Source organism: Pavona decussata, unplaced genomic scaffold, assembly GCF_977016875.1.
Source record: "Pavona decussata unplaced genomic scaffold, jaPavDecu1.1 SCAFFOLD_602, whole genome shotgun sequence".
Classification (NCBI taxonomy): Eukaryota; Metazoa; Cnidaria; class Anthozoa; order Scleractinia; family Agariciidae; genus Pavona; species Pavona decussata.
The window spans coordinates 4285001-4312500 of record NW_028145860.1 but is presented as its reverse complement, the minus strand read 5'-3'; the positions used below and the strand labels follow the sequence as shown (position 1 = coordinate 4312500).

General features: G+C 39.8%; 2 protein-coding genes and 1 long non-coding RNA gene across 9 annotated transcripts in view; all 3 read left to right on the top strand.

Moving 5' to 3' along the window:
- LOC146449499 (uncharacterized) overlaps positions 1-27500 on the top strand; it is a 103016-nt gene that overhangs the window by 12889 nt on the left and 62627 nt on the right. For 2 of the 5 annotated variants that reach the window (XR_014860687.1, XM_085101838.1), the window contains exons 4-5: positions 1397-1666; positions 2421-2583. Coding sequence is in view for 2 of the 5 variants with exons in the window: in XM_085101838.1 (XP_084957964.1) it covers positions 1397-1666; positions 2421-2583 (433 nt within the window). In the remaining 3 variants the exon portion in view is untranslated. Of the gene's footprint in view, positions 1-1396; positions 1667-2420; positions 4619-26670; positions 27087-27500 lie in introns of those variants that run through there. The other 3 variants (XR_014860688.1, XR_014860689.1, XM_085101839.1) reach the window with 3 other exon arrangements.
- LOC146449498 (uncharacterized) overlaps positions 7478-27500 on the top strand; it is a 119789-nt gene continuing 99766 nt past the window's right edge. For 2 of the 3 annotated variants that reach the window (XM_085101835.1, XM_085101837.1), the window contains exons 1-4: positions 7487-7725; positions 10399-11579; positions 12380-12694; positions 13078-13343. In XM_085101835.1, the coding sequence (XP_084957961.1) occupies positions 10400-11579; positions 12380-12694; positions 13078-13343 (1761 nt within the window). In that variant the 5' untranslated portion in view covers positions 7487-7725; position 10399. Of the gene's footprint in view, positions 7726-10398; positions 11580-12379; positions 12695-13077; positions 13344-27500 lie in introns of all 3 variants that reach the window. The other variant, XM_085101834.1, reaches the window with a different exon arrangement.
- On the top strand, positions 20972-24598 carry LOC146449501 (uncharacterized). Its single transcript, XR_014860693.1, has 2 exons — positions 20972-21507; positions 22795-24598. It is a non-coding gene; the product is annotated as an uncharacterized LOC146449501 (long non-coding RNA).

Below are 27500 nucleotides of genomic sequence, written 5' to 3'. Positions count from 1 at the left end.
GTTCATCGTTTAATTCGTGTTACGCGACGAAGTCGTTCGTTTTACGCGAGTTGGCACCAAGTCGAGTTTTGAGGTGTTTTTTTCTTACCTTGCAAACTTGATGAGATCTTTCTCGCTGCATTTAAAATTTAAATGAATCATTAAATTTTTATTTTTCCTTATATATAGAAAATGTCATCATTGTTATCGGCGGAGATGACAACTACATGGACGAAGACGAGGAAGACAGAGAGTTTATTTCACGTTTGGCGAAACGGAAAGTGTCCTCACAGTTTAGTGAAGAATACATGGATGGACGAAAGAGTTTCATCTTTTCTTGGAACCAAAAGCACTGCGACATTTCTTCGATTTAAGGAAGAAGGGACAGAAGTTTGAATATCAACCGAAAAGAAGGCTCCCTCCAAAACCTTCAACGCCACCGTTAAAGGCTCAAGACAAAGGACGATCGTCAAGGATTCACAGTACCTTACCAGAAAAAACCAATACTAAAGACCCAATCGCGGCTCCTGGAAGGAACAAAGCTCTAAAACCTTTAACGCAGCCACCGCCAAGTGCCACTGCAGATACAGTACCACCGTCGGAGCGTCAAAGTTCCTTACCAAAAAGCCCCAATGTTGAAGGCAAATTACCTGGAATGCGATGTCACGTTTCCCCCGGCCCCAGAGACCAAGAGTACAAGAGTAAGGAAGTAAGATCGCCAACCACTGAGAAAACCATGGACCGAAAAGGTTAGAAAAGGATGTTTAATTTTTTATCTTTTTCCAAAGATATCTCCTTTTTGTCATCAAATTTACAGCTGCAGCAACTTGAGGCTGACATCGATAGGGACCTAGTTTAGAGAAATCGTTGTGGTGTAAACACGAAAAAAATAATACAAAAATATTTCAAATTAGAATAAGGCAGAGAAAATTTACATTAACAAACCAGTATAACAATCATGGAATGTAACGTTATTTAATTATCAAGAAAATGGGCTTAATTAGATTTTTAAAGAAGCGAAATTAAGATTTTCAGGTAGTGCATTAAAAAGAACTCAGCTAGAAAATCTAAAAGCTGACGTTTACCAAGGTAAATGGTAGACTCGACTATCTTCGAGTGTTATAGTTATGTACATCGCACTGTGAAATACTGAGGGACTAATTTATGGAGCTACATAAATACCTCTGAAAGCAACTACGGTATTTATATTGCAATGCTTAAATTTTTCGATCGTTGGAACTGGTGTATTTCCTGGTATCTTTATTCATTTTGTCCACTGTGAGACAGCGTGCGATGTTGCACGCTTAGCACTTTTCGAGTGGCCCACGATTGTAAAATTCCCATTAAAAAATGCGTTTGTGTAAATTAAATGAATGTTTATTAAAACTAAATCGAGTTCTTCTTTTTCTTTTTCTAGACATAGCCATTTTTGGCTGCAATGTGTCAGAGGAGTCAATGAAGTCTGTGTTGCACGTTTTTGGAGACATTCGTCCTAAGCTTAATCTTTCAGAAAATCCGCAAGTTGAAAACAGGTCACCCACCAAAGTTAAAAGGTATTTGGAGGAAAACTTGTTCAGGTTCTGTGTGTTGGTGGTGGATGCAGAGACAGTGAAAGATGCTTATGACAACCTACCTGAAAGAAAGATGGAATATGAAGAACTTTTCAAAACAGTAGTGGATAGAGTTGGTAAGATTAGTTAACGAACCATTCTGTTTTCGCTTGTAAGTTAATACAGTTCTAGTCTAGCTTTAGGATCAATAACGTCATTATTAGGTCTAAATTTTGAAATTTCTACTTGGTCATTTAAGACATAACATAACTAGGAAGAATAATAAACAATTAAGTCTCATGGCGCACTAAAAAAGTCGAGGCTCGCAAGAATCACGCGTGTTTTGGGCTGCATGTGATAAGCTGATTGTTCCTTTTGAAAAACTAGCGCACTGTAGCCTGAGTAAACAGATTTTAATACAGCCGAACCTCATTGTGCGACCACCTCTCTTAAGCGACCGCTTTCCCCAAATTCCAAAAGTTGGAACCTCTCGTATGCGACCGTAATCCCTTTAACCTCTGGTAACTGACCTCTGGATACATGATCTGAACTCGAGCGACAATTGGCTAATACGTCGCCTCGCAACCGTACTTGCATGGCTAATTTGTAGATGTAATGTAGTTGTTGTGTACCTGTACGCGTAAATCATCTGCGGTCTGTTACAATTAAGAGGGATTTCATTTTGTCGACCTTTAACAGTGGTGTTATGTAAATAACCTAATCGGTGGAATAACCAAAAACCGTATAAAAAACCGTTTTTTATTAACATATCGAAGAAAATAATGCAGTAAATCCGCGGATCGGATCCGTCAGTTAGGTTGATCCCTGACGGCTGTGTAAAATTACACCTTATGCATGATTCGACATGATGTTTTTGTTGTTGTCCCACAGCCGAAAAAGTCATCATTTTGGTCTGTGATTACTGCCCGTTAAAACCGTATGACGCAACAATTGTCCATGACTACATCGAGCGGGCCTTCAAAAAGAGCGGCAAGGTATTTATTGTATGGCTAACGAATGGAAAACTATCTGTAGAGTCCGATGTTTTGTTACAGTTTCTGAATTCACAAAAAACTTTGGTCCAAATGGTACCACAGAGAAGTTGCCCAGTTAAATGTTTTCCAGGACAAGCTCATGGATCGCAACAACACTACCTTGGTCAATCACCAAGACATCACTTGACAACTTATGGTTTGCAGGGGCCACTGCCAGATCAATCCGGTGTCACCGTATATCATACATCAAAAGGGGAACCAATTATGTTTAAAGGCACACTTTACTTTGGCAGAATATCTCACCACCCAAACGATATTATCACACATTGGCCTGGATTTAAAGTCCCAGATTACATTGCTCAAAGTCTGTTGACAGACTATCGTGACACCCCTGATGCTGAAGTGGAAATTGTCTCAGACCTGGCAGACAGTAAAGTATTTCGATGGTCCGTTAAACCAAAAGGAAAAGAAAGAAACAAGAGAAAACAGAAGGAACGTCTCTTGTTCAAAAGTCGTGTACGCGACGGGTTCATATCGTACGATCGAAATGATGTCCATTATTGTTCAGATCCAGAGTGGAGAATGCCTCCATACATTGCTGATAGTTTGAAACGGGATAAATCTAGCGGCACGCTTTCTGTTTTTTCTGACGAGGAAAAGAACGTGTTTTACAAAGTAGAGCATGGAATAAAAGATATAGTAACTGAAGTTAAAGGAAAGACAGTTTATTCTTTTTGGAATCCTTTCAAATGGTTTTAGAAATACATAATAGTTGAAAAAAGAGTAATTATTTCAAAACAAAGAAATAAATAAACTACTGCAAAAGTAGAATAGGGCTTCGGTAGTTAGAGATTCATTGTTCGATTTTCGGCTTTTTATTGTTTATGATTTATGAGCTTACCTAGGTGAGGTTTCTGGCTGTAATGTTACAGAAGAAGCCCGATTATCTCGAACAGAAACAACTTTCTCTTAAATGCTGTATACAGGAAAAATACTGACCGTTATCATTTCAAAGGATTATTTTTGTTTACTACTGAGAGGACTTCAGTTTTGCCTCTATTTGTATCCAGATTCTTAAGTAGATGTTAGCTGACATCCTTGGTAGGTTTCATGCTTTTAACAGAAAACACAATTCCCCTACATCTTTGGCTATGAATGCCGTGAACTGTTTTGAAGTGTTTTCGTTTTCTTTAAGGTGCTTGGACAAGGTTTTTATGGACGATACCTCGCCTCGTATACTAAGTGATTTTACTGAGCTGAGACGGATGGATTTGAAAATTAACACCAGTAATTAATTTAACTTCTAGGTAAGGCGATAGACAAAATCCCTGAAGAAGCATTCATCAAAGTTGTGGACATTAATGTCGCTCTCGACTTTGTTATCAATAACAAGCACTTGTCAGAAACTGTTCGAATAAGTAAGTTTTCGATCTTTTTTTTTTTTGAATGTGTAAAATGGAATTGCTTTTTCTTAGTGCCAGCGGCAAGTTATTCCATAAGAAGAAAGGGACGTTAAGATACATACCACGTAATCTGTAAGACATACACCACAATCGTGCATAGTTATTTTCGAATTCGTCTTTTCCGTTTTTGAATCTAAGTATTACAAACCGGACTAAATTGTAGGATGCAGTATACCGTAATGATTCTATTTGGCGCTCTTTTTCCAATAGATATCTCCATTTATATGAGCGTGCTCCATTAGGGCTCTTTATACAAATAAGTGCCCACTTGTGCCAGTGCCCCTATAGGCTTTGTGTGGATGCTTAATAAAATGAGAAAATATTTGTATATGTTTGTGCTCATACTACTGTGCGTCACGAGGTAACTTATTATGAGGCTTAGTTTTGCAGGGGAAATTGCATCCAAGCTGAACGTACTCCCAGCTGGCATCATACTGAACGCGTGTCAGACAGGTTCCTTCCTCCACTGGTCATTCAGAAATGAGTTTGGTTTATAGACCTGTTTTGCAATAAATTCACAGTTGCATTTGTATTGGCAAGTCCCATCTTGTCTTACAGATAACTCGTTGGATTTTTCTTAATTATTGGTCACCGATTAAATACACAATAAAAAGTGCATAGAAGAACTGAAGGTGAAGTTGCACAAAGCATACAGTGCAATACAAAAGGAAGGACCTGTTGCATTATCCATTTCAGATCCATGATAAATCAAGAAAGGCTACGTTACAGCTTTTTGTTTTTGTGTTCCTGCATTCTTTGTCGACAAGAGACTATGAGGTAAGAGAGCGAATCCCCCATACATGCCCCTCTTCCTATGAAAATTTTTTTTCAATCTATTTTTGTTTGCGTTGATATTTTAATGTCGACATCTTATTGGTCAGTAAGAGTGACGTCATTTAATTTTAAACTCAATGGCGGATTATAATTTCCCGAAATAGCGTGGCGCGGACTAAAAAAAAAATTGCAAAGAATTATCATGGGGCACAGGGATTCGCTCTCTTACTGTCATCGAGTAGAACATGTAGCTGAATTAAGGAAAATTCCAATTATCAGGAAATAAAGTAATGAAATGAACAAAGCAAACTGAAAACTTGTGTCGAATACCGTGGAAGCCTGGATGAATGTCAAATTTGTAATAAGTCTTGCCTAGTCCCTCATGTACAGCTTTCTCCCAGGCCCTTACGGTCAATTCGTTTCGGTGACATACCCGAGGCGAACGGACTGCGCATGCGTTTGTTTTATTTTTCGATCAAAATGGCGGGTTTTACGGGTCTATATAAAATGTTGCAAACAGCGGCAAATTACGACGACGGCAAGGAAAACGTCACCTGGAAATATTATTTCATTTGTGCTACTCCGCGATTATTTCAACTCGCTTCACTTTTACAAAATGACGAACTATCCCGGAACCAAATTGGTAGGATTGGAGTACAAGTTAAGAGAGAAAATGAAAAATTCACTGTCGTGCGTTTACGTTCTCAAAATTAAATCGTGAATGTGCTTATTTTACGTTGTTGTTTTGCAGAGGACGACAAACAAATGTACCAAAATGTAAAACGCACGTGCAGAGCGATTGTATTTACTCATTAAACCTATTGTTTTGCCGCGTTGTCGTTGCCGTCGTCTCTGCTTAAGCTACCTAATTATGGTTTCAAAACCCTTGTGGATGCATGTGAAATTGTAGATCGACTGTTGCCGTCTTTGCAAACTCCTGAAAATGTAATGCATTGACCACTTGCGATCGATTTTAGCTCTTGCGACTTTATTCCGACGGAGCTTTAACATGTAAACAACTGCGACTGAAAAATAAAAATTCTCTTAACTTTTTCTTCAACCGAATAATGTGTCGAAAATTAAAAACCGGTCAAGACTTTAATTCTTTTGCTCATGTTTAATGCAAAAATGAAGAAAAACAAAAGCTTCACGTAGTCCCCTGTGAAAAGTATAAAGTTCGCACTTAAAAGAAGGCTTACCTTCGTCTTTCTCCTTCGAAGGTGTTACTACCAAATTGCTGGGTCACAAATTCGCCGTCAAAAAACCAAGTAAATATCCGGTTGAAAATAGAGAGCCTTTCATTTCATTGCAACATGATGATTTCAACGGTGAAGCCTATCGCTCATTTCCCAGTAAAATAAATTTATGCTTACCTTCAAATTGCTCGTCGAAAAGGCGCTTTCTAGAAGATAAACCCGTACCGTATGGTCCATTTGTTTCCTTTTAAAAAATAATATAATAACTACTCTTATACACTCGAAAGAGACTTATCAACCGAAGCATTTGCGTTGAACATGAGTTCGAACTTACCACTTCTTCCGATTTTTCCGCCATGCGAACCGCTCAACTTGAAATCTCGCGCCAGGAAAAATTGAGACATTTGTCTCAATTTTTTATTTTTGTCCAGGCCTCGCTTTTCGCTCGGACCACGTGACCCAAAATGGATTGATCGAGATGAAAAAAACAGCTAGAGGGGAGGCCTAGGAACTAGGCAATAATAAGTCCATGTTAGGAAATACAAACACACGGACACAGAAAACTTCAAAACTCAGGAGTACGAATGGTCAAAACTGATCAGCCGGTTTGCCTATAGGAATACGTGTAGAAGCGTTGTTGTCCTAAGTTTATTAACGGTACATATCCTCGGACAGCCATGGACAGCTGTTTCGTCCAGTTCTCTATTAACTTCCCCTCCCCCACCCCCCTACACACACACTTACACGCCCGAGACGCACATTTCTAATATCGCCCCCCCCCCCCCCCCTCTCCTCCCCACTTTCTGCTCCTTCTGTAGGCCTGCGCTCTTAATAGGTTTGTTAGATTGCGGAGAGAAATGTTGGAGTGCTGGTGTTTAGACCGAGAGTGGTCACTACTGGTGCGTAAAGCTCGAACCTGTTACATCTTTGTCACGTGTTGCTGTTTAGCCGCCATTTCGTGACAAGGTATTTCTTCGCGTGACTCACCAAGTTTTGTACCCAGAAGCCTTTGTTACTAAGTTTTTTGATCGAGAATTAGAAGCTTTGCGCGAGCTTCTCACTTGAAACTCAAATTGCAGTCCCATTTTGATTTATGAAACGACTAAAAGTTTGAGCTATAATCATTTTAGCGAACATATAGCGTAGGCTACATGCTATTCTCTAAAAGAAAACTGGCCGAAAAAAGAAAGCGTTGTTGCTCGTTCGAAATTTCTCGGAATAACCTGCTTTCGCTTTTTAGCAGAAGGTGAGTGGTTAACTTGAGGTTTCTGCTCCGCTTAGTATTTCTTTGTGGTGTTTTATCATTAGTTATCAGCTGTCCCGTTTTCAGTGTTTTACAGAGGCTCATAATTCGCTGAGGAAACACTGTCCGTTCTGCGTTTGAAGGCTTCCACCCGCGCTCCCAAAAAACAAAAAGGTTTCTAATAAAAGTACTATTTCACACTTTCGAATGTTTGCAGTTACCCAGTAACAGCAAGAATATTTCGTGACCAAATGTTTAGTGGCGTGACTAGTTGTTGTGGTACCCAGAAGCCTCTGCTCTCTTGACTGTTATTTCAGTATTATCATTCGACTGGTTTAGCTCTACAATAGCGAAGAGCCCAGGAGAAGTCCCTCGGACATTTTACCGTCCTATGACTGATATAAAACCAAGACATTTAGAGGATAGAACCTTCAGACAACTACTGCGCTACCGGCATGAAAGAAAGACCCAGTTAAACACCGCAACTTTTGCTGCAAACTGAAAGCTCGTCTGCTTTAGGTTATGGTAAGTTCGCTGTAATGTAATGGTAAGTTCGCTTTAATGTTTTCCCCTTATTTGATCGCTTTGTATGTACGAAGGTGGGAATTAATTATTGTACTGCCATTCAACTATGCATACACGTCAGGTTACTGCCGATGAAGTTGCGACTGAAAATGCTGAAACATTCCGTATTAGTGAACGTTTAAATGTATGTTTATACATTTCTTCGATCTCTAGACGACAGGTACCCCACAAATCATTGGCGCAATTCTGAGGGTTTGTACGGGGACACTTGATCGCCAACCCCTTAATTGTTGAAGCAATTTTCCGAATCAGTCTACGGAAAAGGTTGACAGTACATGCACCAAAGTTAATAACGTTAATAACGTGGTCAGGCTACAGATTATAAGTTATTTGTTGTTCGTATTTTTAAAGCAAAACAAAGACCATATTGGTGCACTGAGATTGGTTGTGACAAAGAAATACAAATTTATGCCGGAAAATTACGTTACAACCCACACAATAGACGAAGATAAAGACGTGGTTTGTGAAGAGCTTCATAAAGCTATAAAGGACTCATAACATAAGGCTTTATGTTGAAACTACGAACGAATTTCGCGTCACAGACAATATAATTTCATTCATGTAGTCATGGCTCGGTAACTGCGTAGTAGCTAACTGGGCGTTCATTAGCAAATCAGACAGACTTGACGCCATTAGTATGGTTGCCGAAATGTAGCAAAATTCGATCAAATATATTTTTATTCGATAAAAATTTTCATTCGATAAAAATATATTTTCATTCGATAAAATATATTTTGGTTCGATATAATATATTTTCATTCGTTAAAAAATATATTTTCATTCGATAAAAAATATATTCATTCGATAAAGTCAAGTGGTAACCTTAGGCCTGGTTTCATAGCTTAAACATGGCGACGGATGAAGAAGTAGCCCAGATTGACTCCACGTGGGTTGAGTTTTCCTCAGCTCTTACTCATCGGCGACTTGACATCTACGAGTGTCAATGGTTCGAATGTTAACTTAGATTTTCCCTCAGCAGCAGTTTTATTTAATCAGTGGTGTACAAAGGAGATGTATTTGACAAAATCATGGAATGTATCCTGGACATCAAGACTCACTATACATAAGCCGACTGAAACCTTTCAATACACATACTATACCTCGTGTCACCCACCGGGAGAGGTTTTACTAAACCGGTGAAGCAATGAGACTTCTTACAACAAACTCTTAAAAACGAATGAATGTTGTGCCGCTAGCACTAAGGGCACAAATGGATCCGAGTATTAACTCTGCAGTGTATGTTAAAGTGCTAAAGTGTACCCATGAATTTCCCACTGAACGTTAGGGAGATCGCACGAGGCAAAGAGGAAAAATCTCCGAGCTCGGCGGGAGTCGAACCCACGACCTCCGGATTTGATCGTCCGTTGCTCCACTGACTGTGCTACGAGGCAAGACGGGAGCAAGTAGTGAGTACTTGGGTACTCATCCCACTGGAGCAGGTACAGTGGAACCCGGTTATTAGATACGGACACCACGGGGCATGCCAAAGTGTCCGTATTATTCGGGCATCAAGTGTCAAGTGTGCTTTTCATCGGCACAAAGGAAACTGTCCGTATTATCCGGGTGTTCCTAGGGCGAGGTTCCACTGTAGTAAGTACTTCGGGACTCATATCATCCCACGTGGAGTCAACTTCATCCGTCGCCATGTTTAAGCTATGAAACCAGGCCTAAGGTTACCACGTGACTTTATCGAATGAATATATTTTTTATTGAATGAAAATATATTTTATGGAACCAAAATATATTTTATCGAATGAAAATATATTTTTTATCAAACGAAGATATATTTTATCGAACAAAAATATATTTTCATATATTTTATCGAATTTTGCTACATTTCGGCAACCATACATTAGTAGACCGGTGAGCCTGTTTCAATTTAGCCGTTCCGTGCGGTGTGTAAGTTCACATTAAATCTTTTCGGAAGTTTAGAACCATGGTTCCATGGCCATGAAACGGTAACTACAATCTCCAGACTGGCAGATGTAATTCAGCAAAGTTGATTCACAAGATTGCAGGGATGCAAGAATGACAATGTTGAAATTTTTGTAGGACTTGTAGAATGGGAAACACGAATTTCCCTTCCACCAATGACAGTACAGAGGTTCACACGTGAATGCCCCTTAGAAAGATTTTGAAGTATATGTGTTTTGATGTGCGATTCTGAGTCCTACTGGAAGTGATTTACGCACGAGAAGAGATTGTTTTTATTTAAATGTCAATAATAAGCCCTTTCATGCAAAAATCGCCGCCATTTTCAACTGGGGCAAACATGGCACGAATTATTTACATTTACATGTTTGTAATTGAGAGTCCGGCAATAGGGCGATTTGATTTCCGTATGAATTAATTTGTAAAACAGTCAAACGCTGTAAATTGAAGATATCTGACTAAAGATTTTACTGATGAGACTTGAGGCCACTAGATGCGACGTGATTCACAAAATCAACTCGGAACCGTTTTCCAAATATTTCTCTGTAGAGGGTAGTAAAGTATTTAAAAAAATTAAGCGCGGATTTCAAGAGTCAATTAACACATTCCTGTAAGAGTATCAAAGACTGAGTATCACTGCACACTACATGCACTGATTTTCGTCTTCTTCTTTTTCTGCAGGATGTTCTGGAACGTTAAAACCATGTCGACTAGTAGACCATTACGTATTACACTGTTGGCAAGCGAATGGAAATCTTCCAAAGGTGGTCTGTCAACAATGAACAGAGAGCTGGCCATACAACTGGCCAAACTCCCCAACGTGTCGGTCTCCTTCTTTGTTCCAAAGTGTTCTGATGGGGACAAGAGGGCAGCCAGTGATCACAATGTAAAAATCCTGGAAGCAAAGGAGCGGCCTGGCTTTGAACCAGCTGACTGGCTCATCTTCCCACCGAAAGATCATGATATTGACTTCGTCATTGGACATGGTGTTATACTTGGTAAACAAGCGCAGATAATTAGAGACTATCAAAATTGCAAATGGATGCAAGTTGTGCACACTGCTCCTGATGAACTTGCAATGCACAAAACATACGATGATGCCATAGCCAAAGGTGACGAGAAACAGTGGAATGAACTAAAACTGTGTCAAATGGCTGATCTTGTTGTGGCAGTTGGACCCAAACTGATGGAATTCTATTCGGCCCACCTCATGTCGAGTGGGAAAGAAGTTTATAATCTTACTCCAAGTATCTTTACAGAACTTGCTTCTTTAAAGATGTCTGCACAAACTAGTAGGAGGTTCCGTATCCTGGTATTCGGACGTGGTGACGCTGAAGATTTTAAACTTAAAGGGTTCGACATTGCGGCTCAAGCAGTCGCTAAGCTGAATGACAAGAGCTACCTTCTAACTTTTGTGGGTGCACCAGGTGGAAGTGAAACCGAAGTGGCAAACAAGTTACTCCAGCAAGGCTTAAGTGAAAGTCAGCTGACCGTGAAGGGGTATCTTGAAAATCGTGAGTATTTAACTACACTATTGTGTGCGTCGAATGTAGCCATCATTCCATCCAGAACAGAAGGTTTCGGCTTAACAGCCCTAGAGGCGTTATCTGCTGGTCTGCCATTCCTTGTCAGCCAAAACAGTGGATTTGGAGAATCCCTACTGGAAATATCCCCTGAGTGTCCTTTCGTCATAGATTCAGAAGAACCTGACCGCTGGGCAGAAGCCATCAAAGATGTTCGGCAGAAGGGCAGCGAAAGAGCAATTCAGGAGTGTCGAGAGCTACGGACTCGCTATGCGGAGAAGTACAGCTGGGAGAAGCAGTGTAGCGATCTTGTGCAGATGATGCTGATTTTAATCGGCGGTAAGTGCTTTACGTATCTTTTCTAAAGGTTGTTATTATTCCATTTCGGTAAGGCCGCCTAAAGATTGATGTGTTGCAGTCTTTTTAATATGTCATATCTGAGTCATGGTACTTTTTCTGATCTTTAATTAAACCAGTTACGGCGCTGCATGTCAAGATGTCATTTATACAGAAACGTTGATAGCAGTTATGGTGGTTAATTAAAATGATAAATCTACAATCAGTTGTGAAGTCTTGTTGTACATCCAGGTCTTATTGTTAACAAGAGGGATGTCAGTTTTATCTATTTATTCGATTTACTTGTTTATTTGTTTGAATCAATCAATCAATCAATCAATCAATCAATCAGTCAATCAATCAATTAATTACCTTCATTACACAGTCCTTTTAGTTTGTGGTGGAAGCTTTACAAACGCATAAATAAATTCACAAGTAAACGGAATCAGATTAGTCACCATCGTCTTGAAGCTCCTTTACGTCGTCGTGCTGTGCGTGCCCACGTGAACACCAGTAACTTTGTTAAGATATTTTTTTAGATTTTTTTAATTATCCACAATGAAGCATGCAAGCGCATATTTATAGCAATATATTAAGATAAAAATTAGCAATAAAAAAGTGGCATGACGTTTGGACGACTGCATGTCGACATTATCAAATGCAAATATTCAGGCTTTGAATGAAATGTTAACTGACATCTGTTATTAGAAGAAGTTATGTAAGGAACATGAATTTATTCTTCAAAGATGTAGTCTTTGACGTTGTCTAATCTCATGCTAGTTTTACTTGTTTGTACGAACCAGATCAGCCACCAAGTGATCCACTAAAACCGAAAGATGTTGGCCTTCAGCATTTCCAGGGAACCAAACCTCATGGAAGCAGTGCGACTGACGTAGATGTCAAGACGGAAATGATTTCCCTTGGTAACAGAACACAAACATATGAGGAGCGAAATACCCAAACCAGACGCGACCAAGGAAACGATTCTGTGCATCGTCGCCTTCAAACTGACGAAACACAGTTTCTTAGGACCGCGCGGCATGGCAAACAGCAGAAAACAGAGGAACATATCGACACGTCAGACGATTTCGTTGATGTTAAGCGCCAGGATGTTCGAAGTAAGCCCCAGCACTTTTGCTACTGGGCATACATTCTGCACATCTAGGGATGGTCGGGTTTCTTAACAACGATGCCTTCTATAACAAAGATATTTTTCGTGCTGTGTATGACTATAAGGAAAAGTAGATCTTAGCAAGGGTTGTTGGAATTCAAAAACAAAATTTGGGGTAACCACGCATTTCTTAGAGGAAATTGCCATACATTGTTTTGTAGTTTACAAACCATTTTGAAAACTATTTTCTAGCACGCGAGAACAGCAAAAAATTAGGTGAAACGAACCATATATTGAGGTAGCTTTACTGAAACACCATTATATGATCCATTACCGTTATCAGGCTGTTTGTATCTATTTTTGTATCCCTTAATGTTCCCATATCTCCAGCTTTCCCAGAAGGTTCAAGAACCGAGCCGAAACTGAAGAGTGGGACTGTTGGGCTGTCGACAGTTATGCGGCATGGCGTCATCTCTTACGAATCTGAAGACGTAGAGATTTGGGAGGATGACAAGAAATGGAGGATATCTCCAAAAGAGGCACGACGATTGAAGGAAAAATGGAAGTCAACTCCTACCGCTCGTTTGAAACTTGTTACTGATGATGACGGCCTTGTTAAAATAACAGTAGAGCCGGAAACCGGGATTATACAGCAGGTATAAGATAGATGTTCAATTTCCTAATCAGACGTGACTGATATACAGTAGTGGCCGCGTCAATAGCAGCGTAACACTCACATAACATGAACGTTTGTAAATCCCCCCAGTATTGCGCGCAGTTTACGCGAGCGTGACTGTAGGTCAAGAGAACATCACATATCATGATCTCTAATAAAAAGGAAAGAAAAGTTATTTTAACAACCACAAAAGTTATTAGCCTTCATTTCTCCTCAAGCGGTATGATAGGCAATTATATACTACAATAGTGAGTGGCATTACAGGGGTCTAGCTAGACAAAGAAAAATGCAACTGCCTTGATTGTTGATATCGGCAAACGAACGAACGCGGAGCGAACGAACGAACTGAGGAATCAGGGTTATAAGTTTGGAAAAGAAACGGCTCTGTTTTTTATTCAAACTTTTTCCGAGGTTTGTTGGAGGTTTTCATCTTTGTATGAGCAACTGTCCATGTACTTGTCGTTAAATTTACTGAATCATTTCTCCTTCCTTCATGCGCGACAATGATAATTTAAATTTCAGGCCTCTTTATGCACATCCAACGCGTAGGTTTGGATCATTTTTTGTTTCTGGGCAACCGAGCTCGAATCATGGTAATCGAGCACGAGAACCATCTCGAGCTCGATTTGTAATCCACCTCTCAATATCGTACTCCATTTGCGGTAGATCGAGTACAGGTCTATTCGAGCTCGAAATCGCCTTCGAGCTCGGTTATCTTCATCGAGCTCTACATCCATATCGAGCACCGTTACTTATCGACCTCTGATGACTGTGCTCGATTAGGGGGTGTATCGTGCTCGAATAGATTTGAGCTCGATATCACTCAGACTTCCAGCTCCGCCTAATATCGAGCTCGGTAAAAAATCCACCTCAAATTGTTGTCGATGTTCCGTTATTTTCCGGGGTAGGGGGGAGGGGTGGGGGGAGGACAGAGAACGTTTAATCGAGCTCGATCTATTTTTTATTTCTCTTTTACAGAAAAAAAAAATGAATGAAAAATATAGTTTTTTTTCTTTAATAAATTGTGTGATTTTTCTCTTTGTCCCTTTCTCCAATAATTGTTCACTCGAGTTTATTATTATTGCCGGATTACGTTCAATTTACCAGCATTCCTTGACACATGGATCGCACTGTCGACTCGTCCCAGACTCCCAGACAAAAAGCCTGAAGACTCTGGGTACGAGATTGGCTGGGTAAAAAATTGCAGAAAAATCAATCAAACAACATTCTCGTTCTCAGAGCCTTCTGTTCCTCTCAGCCGGCGGGGTCTTTGCACGAGGGAAAGGAGGTTAGAAAGGAGGCCACTTGGTCCTCATGTCCAGCCTCCAGCGGCTAAGAGGACCAGGCGGCTCTGGGAACGAGAAGGCAGCAAACTAGCGATTCTGGAAAGATCCGTTGAGACATCGATTTAGACTGTTAAACAATGAAAAACTCCGGGAAGTAAAATAGAACAACCAGAACTCATCCTCGTTCCCAGAGCCTACGATCTTTTGGTGAGCGGTTGGATCGTTCAACAATAACAATAAATAAATAAATAACTAAATAAATAAATAAAAAATGTTGGGCTCTTCGGTCAGAACTCACCAGGTATGGGCATGCGCAATTTAACCAGAAGTCCGACATTGTTTTGATATTTTTTTTCTGGTTCGTTTTTTGACCGCTGGTCAGAGGGAACGAAGACTCTGGGTACGAATTTATGGGATATCATATTGTATTGATGACTTTCCTTCACTTCCTTAAATGGATTAGCTCCTATTTGACCACATCTCGACATACTACGTTTTGGCAAGCAACTTGCGTTGAGGTAAGACTATTGAAAAGTTATCTGAAAGAAATTTGTTAAGCTTAACTGCTACACCTTGCCAATACTTTTCGATCAGACTATTTATGTTCTTTGGCTGTTGTCAACCAGTCGCCTTATGGTAACACTGCGTGTAAAGAATGACAGGGTGATTGAGCTTGGAACAAACTTTAAAGATTTGTTTTCAAACTCGTGTGTCTAAAGTACAGGCCACAAACAACATTTTTGTAGACTGACTAGGCCTCGGAGACACTTCTGGTATTGTTTATTCATCTGTAGGACAGTGACCTGTAATCTCACCTGTGCAATGTGACTAGTAGTTTAGACCCGCCGTTTTAAAACTCAAAACAAACATCCCAAACCAATTATGTTTCAAATTGTGCGTTTATTCTGTAAACTTGCTTAAATATAATCATTACGTAAGTATAAAATGCAGTGACAACACTAACTCTGAAGCAGAACATTAAAGAGTTCTTAGGGATGTGGCCTACTGTGCCTACTAATATCGAAGTATTTTTGTGTGGTTAATGACTATGCGGGAAAAGCAGATCTTAGGAAGGCCTGTTGGAATCCAAAACGAAAATTAGGGGTAGCCACGCATTTTTCAGATATAATTAAACAATAATATCTCTAAAAAGCGCCAAAATATGAAGCAATGTATGGGATTATTCCTAAATTGAAGCTTAATTATCTCTGAAAAATGCATGGTTACCCCCAAGTTTCTTTCGAGGTACCAAAAGCGTTTGCTTAGTTCTGATTGTGCCAAAGACAAAGTGTTCGAAAAATTCGTTGTTTCAGGTCCAAACTGTCCGATTTGACTTGTCCGTTTATAAACACTGGGAATTGGACTGCTAATTAGGACAGTTAACCACCTACCCCTATGCTAGCCAATCAAAATCAAAACAAATTTCTTAAACGCTTTGTCAATTTTTGGATAAAGGCCGTTACCATGGCAACATCACATGTAATGACAGGCAGATATATTCTTATGTTTTGCCTAAATTCCTTAATATTTATACTTTCCTTCTTGAAATGTTTTTATTTTTTGCCCGATTATGGAAAAACACGAGGCTCCCTAGAGTTTTAAGACCTTGCCAGGAGCTTAGGATTAATTGCAAAAGAAAATCTAGTTATTTTGTCTTTGAACTTTTCTTCTAGAGATTTACCAGCATGGGTACCAATATAATAAGGCTTTTTTATCAGTGTCGATCGAGGCCGTTGCCATGGGAACATGGCATCTAATGATAGGTAGATATTCTGTTATTTTTACCTGTATTTTTATAATATTTTTATTTTCCTTCGGTGAAATGTTTTTTTTATTTTTTATTTTTGCCACATTATGGAAATGATATTGCCTGATATTTTAGAGTGGAAAAAACATGCGGTCGTTCAGACGGTTTTCCCAATATTCCGTAATTTGTTATTTTTGGCGAGTGAGCCGATTAGCTCTGACAAATGTTAACAAAAAGACGATATTTTATAGGTACTGCATCTGTTTACCATTTGGCCGATTTTCAAAAAAATCCACCGAAGTAACTTTTTCCAATTTTGCTGTCTGACGTTACAAAAATCAGAAAACCACGCGCGGTTCGATGTTTACGCGCGCGTTGTCTACACGAACCATCACGCCCGACTCAAACAATACCCAAGCTATTTTGACTGAGTCATCGACGATGTTTATGAGTATTTATACCATAATATCTCCCCAGTTACCAAACGAGAGGATAAAAGATTCAGTTTCTTACCTAATGCTGGATGTTTTCGTCAAAGGACTTAAATATTGTGGCCAAAATTCGTCTCAAATCAGTCTCGTGCAACGCGCACAGCCAATTTGAAATCACTCATTTGGTTTCTAGCTAAATTTGGCTATTGTCAAATGGTGGGTTATATAAGTAGGGTTTGACAAGTTAGTAGTAGGGAACTCGTTTTACGAAATAGCTAAATGATTTTGCCTTAGTTCAGTTGAAGGATAACCATTTATCTATCGTTCTAAACACTTGTAAATCTATTAAACTAGCAGTGTTGAAAGTTTGTAATTTACTTAATTAATGATATGGTGCGTTATTTTGTTTTCAAATCATCGCTGTTATTCAAAAAATAAAAACTTCTTTCCCTGCAAGAAAAATCCTGTTTATTGTTGTTCACTTCGTTTGCTAGACGACACACATTTTCAAAAGAGAAGATGTTACTACTGATTGATAGTTAGTATCCTTTTATAGGTAAGTTAGGTTAATTATTGAGATTTTCATAGGATGAACGTTTCGTATTTGCATAATGTCTTTGACGTCAATTTACAGGGCTATAGTGGCACTAACAGTGCATGTTGTTAACTTTGTAACAAGCGCGAACTATTCACATGCACATTTTCCAGCCCATACCATGGTTAGATTCACCGAGCGAATCCCCTATAAAAATGACGGAGGTGCGCGTCGGAAATTTTAAAAGGTACCCCTAAAAGGTACCAACATCTAGATTACTGGGCGTGGCCCCCCACAATTTTCAACCTTAAAAGGTATCACCACTTGACAAGTTTCAATAGCAGTTAAAACGGTTCATTTTCTATTTACAAAAGTTTTAAAGGAGGGTTGTTATAAACCTCTTGGCTAAATTCCCGAAAACGTAAAATGTTAGGGGTTGCTGTTTATACTGTATCATGTGATAAGATACATCTTCCCATCAAACACGTAAAATTCTTTTTTCTTCTTCTTTTATAGAAAGTTGGGTGAATAAAATTATAACAAAGGAAAACATGTATTTTCTGCCACTTTTCACAACGGACACAGCATGAATTAAACATGTTAAATGAGGTTGGTTTTGGGCGGGGGGGAGTGGTTGTTAAAAATAAACGGCAAGGAAAGGCTCCCTTTCTTTCCCTTTTTCCTTCCTCTCCCCAGTTCCCCTTCGCTCGTTCTCGCCAGTTTTTGGCTTTTGTTCCCGCTATTTTGCGCGTCCTCACGACTATCACTGCCAAGGGACTGCTATCAGTATAGGAAATTTACAACTGTGACAAAAGAGATGTTGTAATAAACGGAGGGAAAAAATATATATAAAAAAGGCTATATTAATATAAATCCCTACCCTGACAATGTGTCAAGGAATGCTGGTAAATTGAACGTAATCCGGCAATAATAATAAACTCGAGTGAACAATTATGGGAGAAAGGGACAAAGAGAAAAATCACACAATTTATCAAAGAAAGAAACTTTATTTTTCATTCATTTTTTTTTTGTAAAAGAGAAATAAAAAATAGATCGAGCTCAATTACACTTTCTCTGCTCCCCCCCCCCCCCCCCTCCACCCCGGAAAATAACGGAACATCGACAACAATTGAGGTGGATTTTTCACCGAGCTCGATATTAGGCGGAGAATTCTGAGTGATATCGAGCTCGAATCTATTCGAGCACGATACACCCCCTAATCGAGCACAGTCATCAGAGGTCGATAAGTAACGGTGCTCGATATGAATGTAGAGCTCGATGAAGATAACCGAGCTCGAAGGCGATTTCGAGCTCGAATAGACCTGTACTCGATCTACCGCAAATGGAGTACGATATTGCGAGGTGGATTACAGATCGAGCTCGAGATGGTTCTCGTGTTCGATTACCATGATTCGAGCTCGGTTGCCCAGAAATAAAAAATGATCCGTAGGTTTTTACCTCGGAATACTGTCGAACCTCTTTCAACGGCGCGCAGATGTGAGTGTAATGTGTGATATGCACTGAGGTCTCTTTTGCTGTTGTAGGGTGAGGTTGATACGCTTTTTCTGAGGAAGACGTGAATTGCCCGTAACAATTAGGCGTTCAGTTTATGGTGTAATCAAGCAAAGATTCTAAAGAAAAAAAATAGGGTGTTATTTTTTTTATTTCCGTCTTCCCAATTCCTATTATTCCAAGAAAACATTCTTTTTTATCATTCGAACAAACGAGATAAGCGAAAATGTTGACGTTGGGACTATTATATTAAGATAACATTTCCAAGCCTCCTTCACAGAAGTGATTTCCTTTGCGTTCTCACGCTCAAGAATTCATGCCGATGTTGTCAAGCAGTTGTCAGGAGCAGTATTGCAGAGATAGAAACTGGCTGAACTTTTCAATACTAAGCGCATATTTCTTGGTTAGACACGTCATAATTTAGTTATTTTATTCAAAGATATGCAGACAAAGAAATCAACCAAGAAATCTTACACAAAAATTGACAAACTGAACCAAATACATACATACATGCATATACATACTTTATTACTACTTCTCCAAAAAGGATTTTCAGGGGCAGTAATATACAGTTGAGCTAAAACTTAATTGTAGAATCGATGAATAATTAATTATAGAATCGATGAATTCGTTTTATTTTTCTCATGACCTCAGGGGTTGAATAAGCATTAATATTACAAGGAGAAATTTCCTGCTGACCACTGTTGTGGCTTAAACGGTTAATTAACGTTTTCTTTAACCTCACAGAGAAACAATGACAGCAAAGGATTTAGAAATGATGATGAAGAAGCCGGCAGCGGTCGAAGACTCTTCAGCCACGGTGAGGGTGAGGGGCAAAAAAGTGAGTTAAGAAGTGAGGCGGAAGAGGCCAATTATGGAGGTGATTTTCATTTGAAAAGTAGTGACTTTGAACACTAAGTTGTAATAGGACGGATTTGGTTTATTTTAATTCATCTCCACACAATTCACCTCCACATAATATAATAAAACAGTATTTACAATAGGCAAAAAAAAAAAAAGAAAAGAAAGAAAGAAAGAGAAAGGGATACAAAGATGGTTAATACGAGTTGTAATACAAGAAAGTGGCTAAGAAGGAGCAACATGTCTTGAAGTTTAAACAAATTCTCCCAACTAGAAACATAAGAAAAGTATGGGATCATTAAGGAGAATACACGTTTTGATTGTGGCGCTTAAAGGGTTACAGCCTGGCGAGTTTCACTATTAACTCAAGCACACTGGTAAGGACGAAAGAGCGAAAGAACTCTTCTAGTAAAAACGACAGCAACGGAAACATACGAGGAACTAACACACTACTTTTCGTTTCTGTTTTTTTTTTTTTTCATCAGAGATCACTGGACACGAGTTTGAGAACAAACACAGAAACATAGACAATTTAGGGATATTTTAATCTTTTCTTTGCGCCAATGGTTACTGTTGTGACTGAGACGTTAGTAAACTGACCAGGTTTGAAAACCTTACGGGGTGATATATCAAGTTCCAGCAATGCCGCTGTGAGTTTTGAGTCGAGGGCGAGGCTGTGGTCTCGCAACAGCTTATAGGAGACTTTTATCCCCTGCTTTGAAAAGAAGCAAACTTTAAAATTTTTGGAGAATTCTTTTTAGGAATTGTAGAGAGATCCTAGAGTCGACTCCAAATCTTCGATTATACTTCTTAAATGAATGATAGAATATCTCGTTCATTTCAAATTTCAGCCACAGGTTCAGGCGCTATCTGGACATCAGTTCCGTTCCCCGCAGACACCGTGCACGTGTTGTTAGATACACGCTTGCGCTATGGAAAGATTTCCTACCAAAAGGAGGACGTCGTCGACTGGAAAGAAGGATGGCAGCCTTCCGAGAGACTTATGTCTCATCTGGGGAAGGATTATCTTTCGACCCCTGATGCAAGGGTGCGGTTTATTTCTGATGGTTATGGCGGTGTGAGAGATGTGGTTACCAGAACCGCGGCGGCTCCTGATTGGAAGAAATACCCCCAACGGCCAACGCGGAGGATCAGCCGCATGATTCCCTATGTGCTGTTGCCGTGTCTTGTGCTTTTGTTGTTCTGGATTTTTGGCCTGTTCGATACCAACAAGGAATAGACAGGAGTTTATCATAACACATTGACTCAATAAACTAATGGGAACTTGAGGCAAAAGTATGCAATTTTTGTAACGCTCAGGAAAGTTACACGCCGAGCGCGGGAAATCATGTATTTGGTACCGTGAGCGCGAAATAGTTTTGTTTTAGCACAGGTCGCCCAAGCTCGAAATATGGCAACGGTTGAAAAATATAAGGATTTGTATGGGAGAAAAACGGTTTGTTTTAGAGGCTAAAAATATAAACGAATTTTTAAATAAAAATCGCCCACCTTACTTCTCTTGTGCATTTCTTGCCTCCTATGTGGTTTTTAGGGCGATTTAGCGCGATTCCAGTGAGTTTTAGTTCCATCGCTCTCTCTCTCTCTCTCTCTCTCTTGCCTCCACATAGGATATTTCGTTTATTTTACTTTCCAGGTCAAGGTAGCAAAAAATGCACAAAATACACAACCTGTTGCTAAGAAAAAGGAAACCTCAAAAGACGCCATGGAACCTAATCCTTCAATTGATGAGCCAAAGAAAAATCCTTCACAAGGTATAACACATTTCAAAGAGGTGACATTAAGAATGCTCTACAGCCATTTATGAAAATTAAAGCTGCGACATTCACAATAATTTAACTCACGACATTTAACTCGGTTCTTACGCCGCTTACACACCATCTTTGAGCCGCAACGGGTTGGAGGCAGAATATCACGGTATTTTGCTGACAGCGCGAGTGGGATGTTGACTATTACAAATCAGCCTCCCAAAGTCCAACCCTATGACGTCCTCACCGCTGGAGACAGAAGCGGGTCATTCCGTCTAACAGGGCTATGTTCATGGGGGTAGCAGCCCCACCGCTTATGAATCAGTTACAGTTTTTCGCAATCTCGGCGAGTAGATAGGCCAATTTCAGTTGTCCGTTATACACTTAAAATATAAAATTTAACCACACATATCAAACTCGGCAATATGTGAACCGGTGAGGAAACTATCAAGTTGTCTTGATTTGGTCCATAATATCTCCATAATCAAGTTTTTTTAAGTACGAATTTCTCTTCTTTTGCCTTGTCGGTTGACATTCTTTAAAAGTTCAACTGAAAACAACAAATTTGCAAGAGTTACTTTCGTAAATTTACTGGAGTCAACAAAATCTTTAAAGTTCTTGCGCCCACTAAAACGGCGCATGCAAGCTTGTGAGATTTTCAGAAATTTTCTTCTGGTTTTTAGACATTTTTAGATTGAGTGTAGCCTAGTATCTGTCAATTAACTCACATTCTCGTTTTGGATAACTTTTTCCTTGATAATAATAACTCAATACAACCATTTTACTGAAAAAAGCATTCCCTAAAACGCATTTCGGGAGCTCTCTAGCACCCTAAAATTATCGGGGGAAAATGACGCGACTTATCTCGGGTCCGAAATGTTCGCATGCTTTGAGAAACACCAGAAATCGTTTTCGGGAGCTTTACGGGGAGCTTTTCGGGCCCGAAAAGTTCTCGGGAGTTTTGAGAAACGCACGCCAGGCCCCAGTTGTTCAAAGGCCGGATAACTTTATCCGGTGGATAAGGCACTCTTCAGGGTCTAAAATATACTTCACGTTAAACATTGTCTAAGGTTATCGTACACTCCCAAATTAAGCTGTGGTTAGAGGGTGCATATTCGCTTGTACGTGAGGAAATACTGAAATCTTTGCACAGATAATGAAACCGTCGGATAGTGACTTACTCAAGGGATAAAGCTATCCGGCCTTTGAACAACTGGGGCCAGGATTTTAAAAAACAGTTGTCTTGTAGAAAAAAATTGCTTAGCTCTGTAATTCCGCCGTTTTGTTTCCTAGCTTCTGTGGATGTTTTTCTCCGCTTTCTACAAAAGGAGTATCAATGGGGCACAAGTAGCGTTAAGCTAGTAGTTGTGAATAAGTTGTCTAAAGATGACGTCACAAGTGTTAGGCTGCTGGCTCCATGCTGGAGAGATGTGCAGGCTTACTTTTCCTTTGGAATGAGAAAAATGGTCGAGAAGGAGCTTAGAAACCGGGGTATGATCGCTTGAGAAAGCCAAGGGGAGAGAAGTGGGGCACAGGTTGTATGAGCATTCCAAGGCATAGAACGCCAAAGCTGCCATTTTGTTTCCCTGCCACTTTCTAAGGGCAGCGGAAGTGTAAGGAAAAACTAATGTTCACCAAGTATTGGTTTAGGAATCCGAAATATTATCCTATAAATGTCATGCTTGAATTATGCGTATTAAAGATAGCTATAAGATGAACTGACGTAGCTGCCTGTGTCGCTTGGTGAAGAACGAATTAGCCTTCTTTTTTGAGCAGATCATTAAGCCAGGGAGTTTAAGATTAAGTGTTACAAGGTGGGCAAAAACGGTTAAAAATGTAAAGCGGGATGATTAAAGTACTTCTTCCAATTGACGCTAAACCTGCAATCAGGCTCCATTTTTATTTCACTAACATTTCCGCGGCAAATAAGGTCCACTACGAGTCTTCTGTAAATTGTTTACTACCCACTTTTTGCTTGAGTGACAGTTTTCTAATCAGCCAATCAAAATTACTAATGTTGCGCGAACGGGCGAGTTCTCCCGTTACCAAGTATTTGGGAAACAGTAGGCGCTATCTTGTGTTTTTGTTTTTGTTTTTGTTTTTGTTTTTTTTGCTTTGCATCTTTTTAGTTGTTGGAGAAAATTGTTAGCTCTGACCTCTCAGTAAACGGTCAGAACAAACGTTTTGTTTATGAGTCTCGAGAAAGGTATTTGAAAAGCCGCGACAAGTGGGTATATCTTATATCAAACATGTATTTTGAACTGCGGATAAAACATCAAATAAAAGAGAGATCCTCGCAGTTAGTACGCAACTTAAGCAGTTGCGAAAAGAAAGCCTGAAAAAATTCAAGCTTGAACGGAATTCGAACCCAATGCCGGTGCAGTGCTCTATTAATTGAACTATCAAGCCTGTGTTTCCTGTTTGATGCATAGTCCTGACATTCGAAACGCTGTTACTGCTCTTGAGAACTTCGGGCTCAGGGGCCGGTTGCATACGGTATCGTACGATAAGTGGGCCGTTTTCCACCACCATTCTCTGCGTTTCGAAGGATTTTTGTCGAGCACCAGTTTGGATCACCCGGTTGAAGGCAGTTTACTGAGGAAGTAGAACACAAAGAATGGGCTACAAAATCGGAAGATGCTTCATGCAACCGGGCTCAGGAAAGGTATATTCGTGCGCTATACAGTCATTGGTATAAATCCCTGCTGGAGATCATCTCCCTCGACATGTGATTGGTTGTCTCTCTTATCGTCAGTTTCCATAGAAATGTGGTATACTGCGGTGGGCTGCTACCCCCATGAACATAGCCCTGTTTGTCGGAATGACCCGCTTTTGCCTCCCGCGGTGAGGACGACGAAGGGTTGGGCTCTGGGAGGCTGCTTTGTTGAGAGCGGTGTCGGAAAATACTAAATAGTCAACATCCCACTCGCGCTGCCAGTAAAAATACCATGATGTTCTGCCTCCAACCCGTTCCTCAAAGATGGTGTGATTTAAGAACAAGTTAAATATTGTTTATTATCATGAAGGTCGCAGCTTTAATTTTCATAAATGGCTGTAGAGTACTCTTAATGTCACCTCTTTAAAATGTATAAATCAATTCGAACCGCTTCAAATTATTTCAAAAGAGTAAAATTGCCAGCTGAATTGCCAGCTGGAAGTTTCTGAATTCACGAAAAACTTCGGTCCAAACGGTACCACACAGAAGTTGCCCAGCTAAAAGTTTTCCGGGACAAGCTAGCGTTTCCTCGGGTTTTGCTCATGGATCGCAACAACACCACCTTACTCAAACACCAAGACATCTCTTGACGCAGCCATTAGAAGGAAACACAACTTATGGTTTGCAGGGGCCACTGCCACATCGATCAGGTGTCATCGTGTATCATACGTCCAAAGGGGAACCAATTATGTTTAAAAGCAAACTTTACTTTGGCAGAATATCTTACGACCCAGAGGATATTATCACACATTGGCCTGGATTCAAAGTCCCAGATTACATTGCTCAAAGTCTCTTGAAAGACTATCGTGACACCCCTGAGGCTGAAGTGGAAATTGTCTCAGACCCGGCAGACGGTAAAGTATTTCGATGGTCGGTTAAACCAAAGGGAAAAGAAAGAAACAAGAGAAAACAGAAGGAACGTCTCTTGTTCAAAACTCGTGTACGTGACGGGTTCATATCGTACGATCGAAATGATGTCAATTATTGTTCAGATCCAGAGTGGAGAGTGCCTCAATACATTGCTGATAGTTTGAAACGGGATAAATCTAGCGGCACGCTTTCTGTTTTTTCTGACGAGGAAAAGAACGTGTTTTACAAAGTAGAGCATGGAATAAAAGATATAGTAACTGAAGTTAAAGGAAAGACAGTTTATTCTTTTTGGAATCCCTTCAAATGGTTTCGGAAATACATAATACAGTCGAACCTGTATATAACGACCACCCTCGGGACTTGAGGAACTGGCCGCTTAATACAGGTGGCCGCTTAATACAGGATCCCTAAAAATACTCACTGGGCGTTGTCTAATGTCAATATTAATGGCGTATCATACAAAAACAGTTCATGCAAGGAAACAATAGGACAATCAGCACTCTTTCGAGCGACCAATACTTCAGTTAAACAGAGTTGAGTGCCAACTTGTAACTTAACGGTATAATATACGTAACATTGTGTAAAAGTAGTGTGCAATAAATTGTCCTCTGCTCTTCTACGGTATACAGTGCTCTATTTCTATGACTTACAGTTCGCAACAAAATTTCCCATTCCGTCATTTCATAGTTGTTACGCTCAATGTTTAATGTCACATGGCTGAAGAACAAGCTAATTAAAGAGGAATTTCCTGCTAGGGAGTGAACCATATTCAAAACAAATTTCTTTTAGCGTTCGTGATATGGTACTGTACTTCAGCACATTTGTGGACATCTGAAAAGCGTTAACGATATTAAACGGCCGAGTATCAGCTTACAGTAGCTTTGTACATGTTATTTCTTTATAGTGATACTGGATCGCATTTTAAACACAATAAAATACCGCATAAAATAACATATGGCTTAGTTTTTATTCAAGGGTGGCCGCTTAATACAGGTAAAAATAACAAAGTAAGACAAACATTGGACTGCTACAGGTTGGCCGCGGCCGCTTAATAAAGGTGGCCGCCTAATACAGGTAACAAATACAGCGTTTATATGAGCGAACAATCGGGACTTTGAAAACTGGCCGCTTAATAGAGGGTGGCCGCTTAATACAAGGCCGTTATATACAGGTTCGACTGTAGTTGAAAAAAGAGTAATTATTTCAAAACAAAGAAATAATAAAACTACTGCAAAAGTAGAATATGGCTTCTGTAGTTAGAGATTTATCATTTGATTTTCAGCTTTTCACTGTTTATGATTTATGAGCTTACTTAGGTGAGGTTTCTGGTTGTGATGTTACAGAAGAAGCCCGTTTATCTCGAACAGAAACAACTTTCACTTAAATGCCGTATACATGAAAAATACTGACCGTTATCATTTCAAAAGTTTATTTTTGTTTAAAGAGGACTTCAGTTTTGCCTCTAGCTGTATCCAGATTCTTAAGTAGATGTTGGCTGACATCCGTCGTAGGTTTCATGCTTTTATTAGAAACACACAATTCCCATAAATTTTTGGCTATGAATGCCGTGAACTTTTTTGAAGTGTTTTTTCTTTAAAAGTGCTTGGACAAGGTTTTTATGGACAACACCCCCCTTCGTATACTGAATTTTACTGAGCTAAGACGGATGGATTTAAAAATTAACACCAGTAATTGATTTAACTTTAAGGTTGAAACTTTTCGATAAGGCGATAAACAAAAACCCCGAGGAAGTACTCATCAAAGTTGTGGACATTAATGTCGCTCTCGACTTTGTTATCAATAACAAGCACTTCTCAGAACCTGTTAGCCGGAATAGATACGTTTTCAATCTTTTTTGAATGTGTAAAATGGAATTACTTTTTCTTAGTGCCAGCGGTAAGTTATTCCATAAGGAGAAAGCGACGTTAAGATACATACCACGTAATCTGTAAGACAGCCACCACAATCGTGCATAGTTATTTTCGAATTCGTCTTTTCCGTTTTTGAATCTAAAGCCTGGTTCTCATATGCAGCCGACCTACCTAAAGCCTGGTTCTCATATGCCGCCGAACTACCTGCGACACAGCCACCGGTACTGCCTGGGGTACTGTTCCGACATATGAGAACATACGCCGTCGGCAGCAACAACCATCGCAGGCCTTTGCCGCCGGCAAGCCTGCGAAGTTGACTTGAGTTCAACCTCGCAGGCAGGTCGGCGGTTCTTCCAGAACGCCGGCGAAAAAAACGTTTTATGTGAACGGAACCGGCGATCGTCGGCCATGTACCAGAGGCAAATATAGTCCACAATTCATTACGTCCAAGATAAAAATCATCTACCAAACAAGAAGATAAACTCGAGAAGACAATTTAACCATTCTGTTCACCTGAAGAAATTTGTCGTGTAGCCTCAACG